This window comes from Hippopotamus amphibius, chromosome 8 (assembly GCF_030028045.1).
Source record: "Hippopotamus amphibius kiboko isolate mHipAmp2 chromosome 8, mHipAmp2.hap2, whole genome shotgun sequence".
In the NCBI taxonomy this organism is placed as follows: domain Eukaryota; kingdom Metazoa; phylum Chordata; class Mammalia; order Artiodactyla; family Hippopotamidae; genus Hippopotamus; species Hippopotamus amphibius.
The window spans coordinates 15,044,474-15,056,952 of NC_080193.1; the positions used below are offsets into that span (position 1 = coordinate 15,044,474).

Sequence of the window (12,479 nt, forward strand, 5' to 3'; positions counted from 1 at the left end):
ATAGATCAAAAGTTTAAGGAAAAAAAAAAAAAAGACATACTGGGGAAGTTACACACACACACACACACAAGGTACACCAGAGTACTTAAAAAGTGGTTGTAGGAAAGTCACAGAGTAAACAATATTTGAGTCAAGACAGGAAAAATTAGTAGCAGTGTGTCAGGCTAGGAAGAAAGGAAAAGCCACCCCAATTAAAAATGTTCGATTTTCAACCAATATCTGAAAACCCATGAAGTGCCTGGCAGCATCCTAGGGACTGAGATTCTACGAACAACAAAGACAAGGTCCCTGATCTCCAGAAAACTATGTTCTGGAAGGCAGAGTGAGGGGAGACAGACAAAACTAAATGTTCCAGAAATGCTCATTAAGTGACTCCTGACTATGGGCAAGGAACTGAAGTCATTGAGACTGTCTCAGCTGGTGTGGCCTGGGGAGACAACAGCCTCACCAGAATTGACCCGCCCCGCCCTCCCCTCCCCGCCCCCCCCCCCCCCGCAAAAAAAAGACTCACCGTGCAGAGATCCGGGACAGGAGTTTTATCTGAGTACAACAGGAACCCCAACAAGAGTTATACACAAGGGAGTGCCGAAACCTTTTTTTTTTCTTTTCAGATTATCACCCCTTCTGTTGGGCAGGGAAAAGACTATAGGATAAGAAAGGAAGCAGAGACCTGTTGGTGGGCTACCGCAGACGTCCAGACAGGGATGAAGGTAGGCTGCCCTAAGGTGGCTGCAGTGACAACTGGGAGAGATGAACAGATACAGGATCCGCTGTGGAGGCAGAGGCAGTGTTTTGCAGGTGAGGAGACAAAGAAAAGCAGAAGGTGTCTGTGGCTTGACTACCTGGGGAACAGTAATGCCACTCAGTGAGCCTGGCAAAGACTGGGAAGGAAGAGTTGGTGGTGGAGAATCAGAAGTTCTGTTCTGGCCAAGTATAAGGAGCTGACAACACATTTAAGAAGGGACATCAAGCAGATAACTGGGTGTAAGAATCCGGGGGATTCTAGACAGGTCTAGGCTGGAGTTAGAAATCAGGACAGCAACAGCATACAGCTGGTATTTAAACCAATGGTGCTAGAGATGAGCTGGGTCAGGTGGGAGGAAGGCAGGGGGCCGAGTCCTGGGTCACTACAGCACCCACCCGACAGAGAAGGAACAACCCGTGACCATGAGAAGGTGTCTGCGAAGTTGTGAAAACACAAGTCCAAGAAGCACTTGGTTCACATGAATGTCACCTCCCCATCCCAGTCACAAAGGTGGGATACAGTTCCCTGACTTCTCTTTGCACAGCTCCCACGCCAATCTGCTAAAGCTAGGGTGACAATATCCTTCAGTGTCTACTTTCTCTTTGTCGACAAATTCTACTTACGAACTTGACCCATGAGAATGAAAAGGCGAGCTTTTCTAACTCCATCAGAGCAACAGCATAAACCAGGGTGGTCCCGGGTTACACCCTGGCGTGTGCTCACCCTTTCTAGAAACCCAAACGCTCCAGCTGGGCTACTAAACACACTGTCAACGCGCTGGGTAACCTTTCCCACCAAAGCACCCTGCCTTTTCTCCCGGGAAATTCGCAAGGAGAAGAAAAACTAAGGGGATGCGGAGGTGAAAGGAAAATTCCACCCAGCCACGTTACGCACAGACAGGGCACCTGGTGGGTCCTGAGGCGTCTTCCTGGCGGACCCCTGAGCCTCTAAGTGAAATGAAAACCGGGCACACCGGCGCCGGCCTCGTAGCTCGGCTCCTCCCTGGCCCAGGCGTCTCCACCTTTCCCAGTCTCGGGGTCCCCCGCTGGAACACGGGGACCCCACCCCGCCCCCCAGGACGGCCGAGAGGATGGAGGGAGAAACGCTCGCCCCGCCCAGCCCTGGGCCCGGCAGGTGGGAGGCAGGTAGGCGACCCTCAGGGTGATACCCGGCAGAGCCTCGGGGCCCACAGCACCGGCTCCGAGTCCCAGGTCTGCCCCTGGCCCGCTGACGAAAGGGGCAGGCCCCTCCGCCCGCCCTCAGCCCCGGGACACGAACGCCCCGCTCCGGACCGGGCGGCCCGGCGCACCGGACACCCGGGCCGCGCGGCTGCAGAGGCAGCTTCCCTCACCCGGGGAGGGAGCGCGGCCACTGACCTGCTTGAAGGTGCTGGAGAGGAAGTAGACGAGCGAGAGCCCGAAGACCAGGGCGAGCACCCACCTCTTCCGCAGGAGCCGGCGCCACACCATGGCCGCCAGGTTCACCATCCCGGCGCGGAGCGGGGCAGGCCCGGGGCCCGGGCGGCATGGCCCCTACGCGGCCGGCAGCCCCATGGCTCGCGGCGGGCGCCGGCCCCCGCGGCCCTCAGCCCAGCCCGCTCCCGTTAGCCACCTCGCGCCTCCTCCCCCACGTGACCTCCCCCCGCAGCCCCGCCTCCACCCCTCTCGCGTCACCCGCCGGCCTCGCTCGGCCTTCTCCTCATTGGCCCCTGCACAGCGGCGGCTTCCTATTGGCTAAATCCCGGGAAGGGGGCGGGCGATCGTGTGCGTGCGCGCCAGTGGCGCTGTGCCCGGGTCTTAGCGCCGGGGGGAGCCACCTGAGAAAAAACCTGAGGAGAGGCCGGAAGCACTCGGAAGTCAGGTGCTCCCGGGGCCGCGCGAGTGATTGGCTTGGAAGGACGTGAATGATGTCGCTGTGATTGCTGAATCGCCTGGGCAGGTAAAAAGAAAATGTTATTCCCCCACCCCCATCCCGGTCAGTGTAATCTCCTGCGGTTGCAGTCCTAGGGCGTTTCGCGCTAACCATTGGTTGAAGGAATGAAAGACGCTCGCGACATTGTGTCCCAAGCGCACCTGCCTGCTTCCAATGCAAGTGATGCAGGAGATGCCCTCTTGCGTGCATTTCGGTGCAGTCATGTAGCGGCCCGGGGGTGCAACTTAAAACCTCTCATACATTGAAAACTGCTGGTGAAATCCTTCTTAGGGATGGAGTGCGATGTATGGAGCAGAGGGTAAAAAGGCATTTCATTCAGTCGTTCAGATGCATTCCACGTGCAAACGTTTTATTCCAGAATTCGATATTGAAATAATTATGTACGGTCTGCTTCTAACACAGAATCTGAAGCCGCTTCGAAAGCAAGCATCTGAAAGTGGAATCTCGGGTATTTGATTTAGGAGGCTGTGTCAAATTTGTGGATGGAAATTTGGGATTCTGCGTTTTCCCCAAGGATTTGCAGGTGATGAGGAATCATTGCGGGGGTGGGGAGCGGTATTAAGGCGAGATTGCAAGTTCTTGAAACAGATCTAGGGAATGAGCTTTCCTTCATATATGAAGATGGTGCTACTGACCTATTGTTTTGGCTGATTTTCCGAAAGAGAAAGGAGGCTTAGCTGGTGGGTTGTCTCTCTAATCAGCGGCCCTGGTAACACCAGTGCTGCCCACTGAAGAAGGCTGGTCAGGGTCAAGAAATCACCCAACAGCCAGTTATGGTGCCCTGAAGAGTCAGATAACCTTTTTTGTTTTTTCTGGTGCAAGAAAATATTCAAGGAAGCTAAACCTATTCATGGAAAGTCTCTGGCCTTTATTTCTTCTCTAGGGTAAGAGGTCAGGAAGGAAGCAAGGGATGTATAAAAAGTTACGTGGGAGATCCATTGATGTTTTACTCAATGAATAAATGCTTATTGAGTGCTACTCTGTGCCAGGCAGTGTTCTAGATGCGGAGGTAGAGGGGCAGACCAGACAGACGGATCCTTCCTTTTGTGGCATTTACATTCTAATGGGGACAAATCATAAATAAATAAGCAAACATGTAAATAAATAAGTGCTATGAAGAAGGTTAAACAGGGCAGTGTATGTTGCGTCAGGACGGTGAGAGAAGAAGGCCGCTGGGAGGAGGTGACATTTGACCTGAGGGAGCTAGCCAGATGGAAAAGCATTCTGTGGAGAGGGAACAGCAAGTACAAAGGCCCAGAGGTAGGGACAAGCTGTCATATTTGAAAAATGAAAAGGCCAGGGTGGTTGGAGGAGAGTGGTTAAAGGGAGAGTGGAGGCAAATGAGGCTGGGAACGAGTGAGGCCTGTAGGCCAGGAACAGAGCTTAGATTTTATTCTGACTGCAGTGGGTAGCCTTCAGAGGGCCTAAAACATATTTTCTGTATTCCCCAATCACGACTCAAGAGTTTGACAATAGGCCAAAATACATTCAGATCATAACTGTGTGGAATGAGGGATCAGTGAGAGGTTAACAAGGGATAAGGAGTCAATAGAACCATCTGTTTACAGCTACCCATGAACCCTAAGACTTATTCTCAGGTTCAAGGTATCCCATGGACTAATCACTTAAATGTTCTGTTCCATCCAGAGTTTGGAGTCTCTGTTAAGCTCCTGTGACCCATGCATCCCTTTGGAGAGGAAGAAGAGGGAGAGGACTGCTTTCTCTAGAATCCGGTGGTCACATCCCCACCTGAATGCCCACCTCAGGTGGCATCAACATGGAACTCTGAAGTCCATGTGGTTCCTCACAGTGAACCAGGTGATGTGTCTCCATGAGAATTCACATCTTCATTACCACTTTATTAAATGTGCGGGCTGGAAGGAAGCTTTGAGTTCGGACATTTCACCCCTCCCCCATTTAACCTATGGGGACTCTGAGGCCACAGAGAGGTTACCGATTTGTCCAGGGTCACACAGCAAATTAGGGGTGACATCAGTCCAGAATCCATGTCTCCTGTCAGTCTGCTGCTCACTTCACCTCCTCCAGCACCTCTTTACTTTAGAGATCACTTTCTCCGCTCACGTGAGAACTTCACCTCCAGGTCTCATGCTTCTCATCCATGAAATGGGGTGATGACACATTCCTCTTGGGACAGAATGTTGATTTGAGGGTTGAATGGCATAACAGACTGAAACACAGTTTGCAAAATATCAGAGAGCTCTAGGGATGTAAGATACAAGTAGTACTTGTTTACGGTCACCGTGGCAATCTGACAGCCACTGGGAATGTTGGGAGACTTTGGCTCATGCATGTGTTGACTTTTAGGTCTTAAGGAAAATGCAGAGACGCCACAGCAGCAACACGGATAACGTTCCACCTGAAAGGTAGGCATCCCCTCATTCCATCTGAGGCTCTGAGCTGCAGGTGGTCAGGGGCAACCCAAAACTGGGTTAAATAATATGTGCCCCTCAGAGCTACTTGTTAGAAGAGCAGAGGAGATCTGATTGGAAACTGCTTTGCACAGCAACGGCCTCATATCCTCAATGCACAACAGCTTGCTGTTGCTCTTATGGTAATTCCTAAGGCCTGTGCAACCAGTGATCCAGTTGACTCATTGTATCAATGATTGTACCCAGGGGATTTTAATTTATAGAGGTGTCTGAGTGGCAACACAGAGAGGCTGATGACATTGAAAGAAGATTTTCATTACTTGCATTTCCCAAGAGAAGGGGGCATGCCACCCTCTGCGGGGCCACATGGGGAAGCACCAGGGTCAGCCAGGAGGCAGAAAGGAGCAAAGAGAAAGCCTAGGTCACAGCTTTTACTGTGTTTTCCACATAAAGTAAGGCAGGGGAGGGGAAACAGGTTAGGATTGATGAGTTTGAGTAATGTTGGTGGGCTCTAGGCTATACGAGTGATCTCTAGTTGTCTGGTACCTAGCCCTGGATGATTTGGAGTCGAGGAAATATTGGCTGAGAATGTGAATTAAAGGAGGTGGTTGGGGATATGGGCTCTGGATCGCAGGGGAGTTGTAAACAACTTTGGCCGTTAGTTTCCCCCTATAATGAGTAGATGCCAAAAAGACAAAAACAGAATCTAAGAAAACACAGTTAAAACACTAATGAGCTAGAATTTCTGTCTACTTAAGCCAAAGAGAGTACAGACCACGGGGACCTGTTCTGACAGTCTCCCAAGTTGTGAATCTCCCAGCTGCAGCCCCCTCAGCATGCTGGAACATACATCCAAGGAGCAGGCCGCCAAGCTTTCCCTCCCTCACAGCCCATTTCAGGTCCCCTGCAATTCTGAAGTTGGCTACAAAATCACAAAGTACCCACCAGTTCCAGTACTGAGCTTTCCATCAAGCCTGCCTGTTCTGCAGGGAAGAGCACTGGCTTTAAGTCAGACAACCCTTGGCCCAAATTTCAGTTCAGCCACTTCCCGCTTTGGTGCCTTTGGCAAGCACCTTCACCTCTAGGCCTCAGTTTCCCCATCTAAAAATAGCAGATAACAAAATACAGGTTTGCTTATAAATGAGTGAGTGACTAAGTGAAAATACACAAACACAGTATCTGGCATATAATAAGCATGGCTGTCAGAGCTTTTCCAGCCTCCGAAGACAGAATTGCTTTCTGCTCTCAAATGAATGGTGAAGTCTTTAGGGACAGAGACTACACCAGAAAAATAATGGCCACTGTGTATTGTGTGCTTACTTATGTCACCCTCACACTAGCCTGTGGAAATCAGGACTGTTTTTATCACCATTTTATAGAGGAGGAAACTGGAGCTCAGAGAGGGTGTGTAAGTTACCTGACGTCACACAGCCAGGAAGTGGCAGGACGGAGATTCAGGACCAGTCCATTTGACCCCTGTAAAGTCTGTGCTTTGAGCCCATCACATTTCAGCTGCCTCCTGTCTGGATGGATTCACTCTCCTCCCAAGCTGCCTCACATTCTAGCCTTTCAGTGGTTAAGTTGGAAGCTTAGCCTCTGCCCCCCAAGGAATATTCTTTCCTGTTTAGCCTGAAATCTCGGCTGGATGCTAGGGAGAGGCCCAGGCAAGGGAGGCCAGCTATAAAAAGGTCCTTGGTGAGTTGAGTCTTCCCTGGTGGTACTGGAGGCCCCCTGAGCCCAGTAAACTCAGAGTGCTGGCGAGCTTAAGGCGGGCAAGAGGCTTTCTAAGGTCCCGTGGGGCGGTGGGGGAGAGAGGGTGGCCACTGTGGGCACCTGCCAGGACTCCTGCTTTCTGAGCTCAGCTTCTTGAAGTGCAGAAAAAGCTCAAGTCCCCTTGAGGATCATAGCCATGGTGTTAGTTGTTGTTGTTAATATTATCTTTATTACTATCCCAAACCCAGGAGAATAGGACCACACATTTCCTGGGCTTTTGGAGCCAGCAGGGATGGGCCATGGGAGGTGGGGGAGTGAGTAACCATCCCTTAGTGGGGTGTAAACCTGGTGGTTTATAACTTATCCCCAGCTCAAGTTAGTAAGGCCAGTGAAGCCAACCCCAAGATTTCTCCAGACTGGCATCTCCCCTGCTGGCTTTCAGAGTGTTCTAGAAAATTGAATAGGTTTCCCATGGAAGAAAATAATCCCATGGTCAAATAAGTTTGGGAAACACTACCTTAAAACAAAGTTAATTTTTTTTCATTGCAGGCCTTCTCAGGGCCTTTAGTGTGCTTATTCATTCATTCTTTCAAATAATATTTATTGAGCATGTTCTATGTGCCAGGTGCATTGTGCTGGATAGTGGCAATCCAATGGGGAGCAAAGAATCATGGTCTTTGACCTTATGGAGCAGAGCCCAGTCTAAGTGCCGTTCTTGGTGCTGACTGCATGTGAGCATCACCTGGGGGGCTCTGAAGAAATAGGGATGCTGGGGCCCAACCCCAAAGATTTTGATTCAGTTGGTCAACACTGGGTCCAGGGCCTGTGTTTTTCAGTAGCTGCCCCGAGTGATTATAATGAACCCCCAGGGTGGAGAGTCACAGGTAAGGAGTAAAACAGTAACCATGATCAATCTGGTGCAGGAGAGGTTGGGGTGCAGTGAGGACAAAGAACAAGGAGACTGTCATTGTCCGGGAAGTAGGCAAGGCTTCACCATGCAAGAGAAGTTTCAGCTGAAATCTGATGGGTCAACATAGGTTACCTGATGGGACAGGGTCAGGGTGGGGGCATAGCCAGTGAAGGGGACAGCCTGGGCAAAGGCCCTGCAGTAGGAATCCCTTGGGTAGTGAGAAAAGGGCACATGGTGAGCTTAGAGTTCGGGGCCAGATAATCCAGGGCATCTGGGAAATTCATCTCTCTGAGCCTTGGTTACTTTGTAAGATGGGACTGATATTAGTGTCTATCTATAGGGCTTATCTGAGACTGCAGGAAGGAGTTTAGAATGGGAAGGCCTTTTAGTGGGATAGTGAAATAATTGAATACATATTGTTGTTGTTGTTTTTAAATGCACCCTGGTTTCTGAGTGGAGAATAGATTATATAAGGGCAAGTGTGAAAGCAATGTAAAACCTCCCTGCAGCCTCCCTCCAGGGCCATTTTGCACCTGGATGATAGCTAGCATGCATTTATTAAGCACCCACTGGGTTGTGGCGTCCAGAGGATGAGTAGAACTCAGCTTTCACTTTCAGTAAACTCAGGACGTATTTGGAGTACTGTAGGGGTCTGTGGAGGTGCCTTGGGGGCCCTGCTCTGGGACGAGAGAAGGAAGGGAGAGTGGCCCTTTGCCCCTCCCACTGGCACAGCACATTGAGCTAATCAGCTCCACCTGTTGTGTAGACGGATTCCATCTGAAAAGGACAAGCCCAAGAGAAGACCCATGACATCCAGAACTCCGGGCCATGGTGTTCACAGCAAAGTGCATCCAGTTCAGGGCTCTCCTCTTGGAGGGGTAACTCTAGGCTCTCTGCTCCTCCAGCAATGACTCTGAAAGAGCATCAGGATCCTTTACCTGATTCTAATACAAGAGGCCCATGCTTGGAACTAGAAATGGCAGTCGGCACTCGAGATTTTCCATAGGGATTAAAGATGATAGTTCCCATATACTAAGTCCCAGAAACATTGAAAGGGGTGTTCTAAATTTGATCCCCAGGAATTCTATGCATGAACGGTGTTTATACCCCTTTTCCAGGTGAGAAAACTGAGTGCAGGATTGTTAAGACCCCTGGGAAGGGTGAAGCTAGGGTTCAAACATGGGCTTCTCCAATTAAGTCTTCTTCCCATTACTCTCTGCTGCCCTCCAAATACGAGCTGTGACCAAGGTGGATGCTCTTGGAAACTGGGAATCATTGCGCTTGGAGATTACAGAACCAGGGGTACCTGAGTTCCTGAGGTTATTCTAGAATCATAGGACTCTGTGCTCCCTTTTCAGTAAAGTACAGTGGTTAAGAAAGCAGGCTCCGGAGGTAGCCTTCCTGAGCTCGAATCTCCCCTATTCCATCCCTTACCAGCTGTGTGACTCTGGATAAGTTACTTTTTGCTGTGCCTCAGTTTCTTGATCTGTAAGATGGGGGTATTATTAGTAGCTAATTCACAGAGTTGATAGGAAGATTTAATGAGTTATTTAATGGCAAGCACTTAGAGAAGTATCTGGCACATAGTACATTTTCAGTAAAGATTATGACCCTATTGCTATTATTACTTGTATTAGTTTGCTAGGGCTACAAGGTGACAAGGTATCACAGTCTAGGTGGCTTAAAGTATAGACATTTATTTTCTCACAATTCGGGAGGCTGGAGGTCCAAGATCAAGGTGTTGGCAGGGTCGGTTTCTTCTGAGGCCTGTCTTCTTGGCTTGCAGATAGCCATCTTTTCCCTGTGTCCTCACATTGTCTTTGCTCCCATGTGTCTGTGCCTAAACTTCCCCCTCTTATAAGGACACAAGTCATAGTGGATTAGGGCTGGCCCTAATGGTCTCACTTTAACTTACCTCTGCAAAACCCTTGTCTTCAGAAACAGTCACATGCTGCGGCACTGGGCGTTAGGCTTTCAACATATGATTTTCCTGGGGAAGGGGCCACAGTTCAGCCCATCACATCACTGATACTGTAATTGGCCCCTCATCCTCCACTGCCTGACTTAGTGGACTTTCTCCTCCCTTCCCGCCCAGAAATCGCAGCCAGGCACTCAGCTCTGAGGCAAGTGTGGACGAAGGTGGCGTCTTTGAGAGTCTGAAGGCAGAATCGGCCTCCCCGCCAGCGCTCTTCTCTGGCTTATCCGGCCTCCCGACAGGCAGCCTCCCTACCACCCCGTTCCCGTCCAGCCTGGTGCTGGGGGCTGCAGCCGGCGGCGGGGACGTGTTCCTCCAGATGCCCACGTCCAGGGAGGATGGCGGGGGCCGTGGCGAGGGGGGCGCCTACCACCACCGCCAGCCCCACCACCACTTCCACCACGGCCACCGCGGGGGCTCCCTGCTGCAGCACGTGGGCGGGGACCACCGGGCTCACTCGGATGAGGGGGGCGACGAGCAGCCAGGGACGCCCGCCCCAGCCCTGTCCGAGCTGAAGGCTGTGATCTGCTGGCTCCAGAAGGGGCTGCCCTTCATCCTCATCCTCCTGGCCAAAGTGTGCTTCCAGCATAAGCTCGGTGAGTGGGGGTGGGGGAGGGTGCAGGGGTCACCGCCTGCCGCTTCACCCTCGGGTTAAGGGGGCGGGGTCTCCATCCCAAGTGCCAAGGGAAGGCAGTAGAGGTCCTTATGGTGCAAAGTGCTTAAGAGTCCAGGCTTCTGCGTCAGACCTGGGTGCAAATCCTGGCTGACTAGCTGTGTGACTTGGGGCAAGTCACTCACCTTCTCTGAGCCTCAGTTTCTTGTCCTGTGGAGGCTGTGACAGAAATTTCCTTGACTGCTCTGGCCTGAACCTGGGCTCTGCCCCTTCCTAGCTGTGTGACGCAGGGTATATTATTTAATCTCTCTGTGCCTTAGTCCAGTCATCCATGAAATGGGGGTTGACATAGTATATGTACTATTACATATACTATTACATATGTGTGATAGCTATACATATAATAGTATGATACCAGATGCTACTATAGTATATGTACAGCTTCTGCCTTCCTGAGATTGAGTGAGGTTACGTGAGTAAACGTGTAAAGCACTGAGGACAGTGCCTGGCAGAGAGTAAGTGCTATGCAAGTGTGGATTATTATTTTTATATATTCATTATTAATACATGTAAAGTGCTTGACGTAGAACCCTGCACATAGCAGGTGCTCAGTAAATACTACCTGTTATTATTACTAGGAAGTAAGGTAGTGCTTCATAAAGCGCTCAGCCCAGTACCTGACACATACTTAACATTCAATAAATGGGCTCTCTGGCCCACTGTTGTTATTATCTCTGTTACTTACTGTTATTAGATTACGAAGTTGCTGTGCCCTGAAGAGTTTTAGGCTGTTGTTTTTATCTTATGGTAGAAATGATGGTACGAATTATCTCATGGCCTACTACGTCCCACAAGAAATATCTAGAGGCGATTAGGCCATCATTTGTGCCTCATTTGCCCCTTTTTGGTGAGTTCCAGCTGACTCAGATCACGCCTTCCTTTTTGAGGTGCTACCATGTCAGTCCCTCCCTTTTTATTCCTAGAAATGGAAGCTGGCATGGTCTCCCTTACCCTGAATTCCAACAAACTGGCCACCAATTTTTATTCTCAAGTGTGGTCATTCTCTTTCTCCGTTGGCAAGTTGGTTGGTTTGCTCAAAGAGAAGAGTGCAAGCAGGGATTGTGAGGTTACTAGTTTTGATTTTATATGTTTTTAATGAAGAAACACATCTTTTACAAAGTAGAGCTGGAAGAATGCCTGGAATACACGTACTATTTTAAAAGTAAAAGTTAATTCCAAGCATGGGGAGCTCTGCACATCGTGTGAAAGCAGAATCCTGTCCACTGGGAACAAAAAGTAGGATTTGAAAATCGCTATTTGGGGAGAAGTCCAAGATGCTAGCTTGGCAAATTGTGTGATAAAATTCAGTTCTTTGTTCCCCCTCTGCAAGGGTCATGTTTTCCTGTCAGCTAGGAATTCTTTCCCCATTAACATGAAACTTCAGTTTCTTATGGTGTTGTGGTCGTTTTCTACATATGCTTTTATTACAAATAACATGCCTCAGGTTCTTTCTGAAAGTAGAAACAATAATAGGCGCCATTTACTAACTGCTGGAGGTTGTGCATTATAAGCAGTATCCCTCCTTGAGTTAAGTACTATTATTATGTCTGTTTTACAGAGGAGGAAACTGGGGCTCAGAGAGGTGCAGTGACCAGTCCAAGCTCACACAGCGAGGAGGTGGCAGAGCCAAGATTTGAACCCAGGTCTTACCAGACTGCACAGCCCATGCTTCTAATGGTTCTATAAAACACCCCCACAGTGGCCTCAATCCCATCCCTAAGTCAGAGGCCTGTTCTCAGAGTGGCTCAGGGTTCCCAGAGATATACGTGACAGCCCAAATGCCCCAGCAATGGGATTTTCTGTCTCCTCTGTGGTTAGCATGTCAACTCCAAGGGGACCAGGGATGTGTCCCTAGCAAGCCAGGGCCGGGCCTGATGAGTCTAAGTGGGTGATCTGGGCCCCTCCTCTGTCCCACAGGCATTGCTGTGTGCATTGGGATGGCCAGCACCTTCGCCTATGCCAACTCCACGCTCCGGGAACAGGTCTCTCTAAAGGTGAGTCACCTGGCAAATTAGTTTCCTGGGGCTGCTGTAACAAACGACCACAAACTCAGTGGCTTAAAACAACACAAATGGAATCCTCACGTGCCTGCAGATCAGAAGTCTGAAGTGGGTCCCTCTAGCCTAAAGTCAAGGTGTCAA

The 12,479-nt window shown here is 50.0% G+C and overlaps 2 protein-coding genes across 5 annotated transcripts in view; one reads left to right on the forward strand and one right to left on the reverse strand.

Moving 5' to 3' along the window:
• The window catches only part of SPRING1 (SREBF pathway regulator in golgi 1), a 28,465-nt gene extending 26,085 nt beyond the window's left edge, over window positions 1-2,380 (reverse strand). For 3 of the 4 annotated variants that reach the window (XM_057746114.1, XM_057746111.1, XM_057746110.1), the window contains exon 1: window positions 2,122-2,372. In XM_057746114.1, the coding sequence (XP_057602097.1) occupies window positions 2,122-2,232 (111 nt within the window). In that variant the 5' untranslated portion in view covers window positions 2,233-2,372. Of the gene's footprint in view, window positions 1-2,121 lie in introns of all 4 variants that reach the window. The other variant, XM_057746113.1, reaches the window with a different exon arrangement.
• Window positions 2,381-3,086: 706 nt separating this feature from the next.
• The window catches only part of RNFT2 (ring finger protein, transmembrane 2), a 57,335-nt gene continuing 47,942 nt past the window's right edge, over window positions 3,087-12,479 (forward strand). The window contains exons 1-5 of the mRNA XM_057743795.1: window positions 3,087-3,200; window positions 4,325-4,495; window positions 5,003-5,061; window positions 9,786-10,261; window positions 12,256-12,332. Of these exons, the coding sequence (XP_057599778.1) occupies window positions 4,472-4,495; window positions 5,003-5,061; window positions 9,786-10,261; window positions 12,256-12,332 (636 nt within the window). The 5' untranslated portion in view covers window positions 3,087-3,200; window positions 4,325-4,471. The remainder of the gene's footprint in view (window positions 3,201-4,324; window positions 4,496-5,002; window positions 5,062-9,785; window positions 10,262-12,255; window positions 12,333-12,479) is intronic.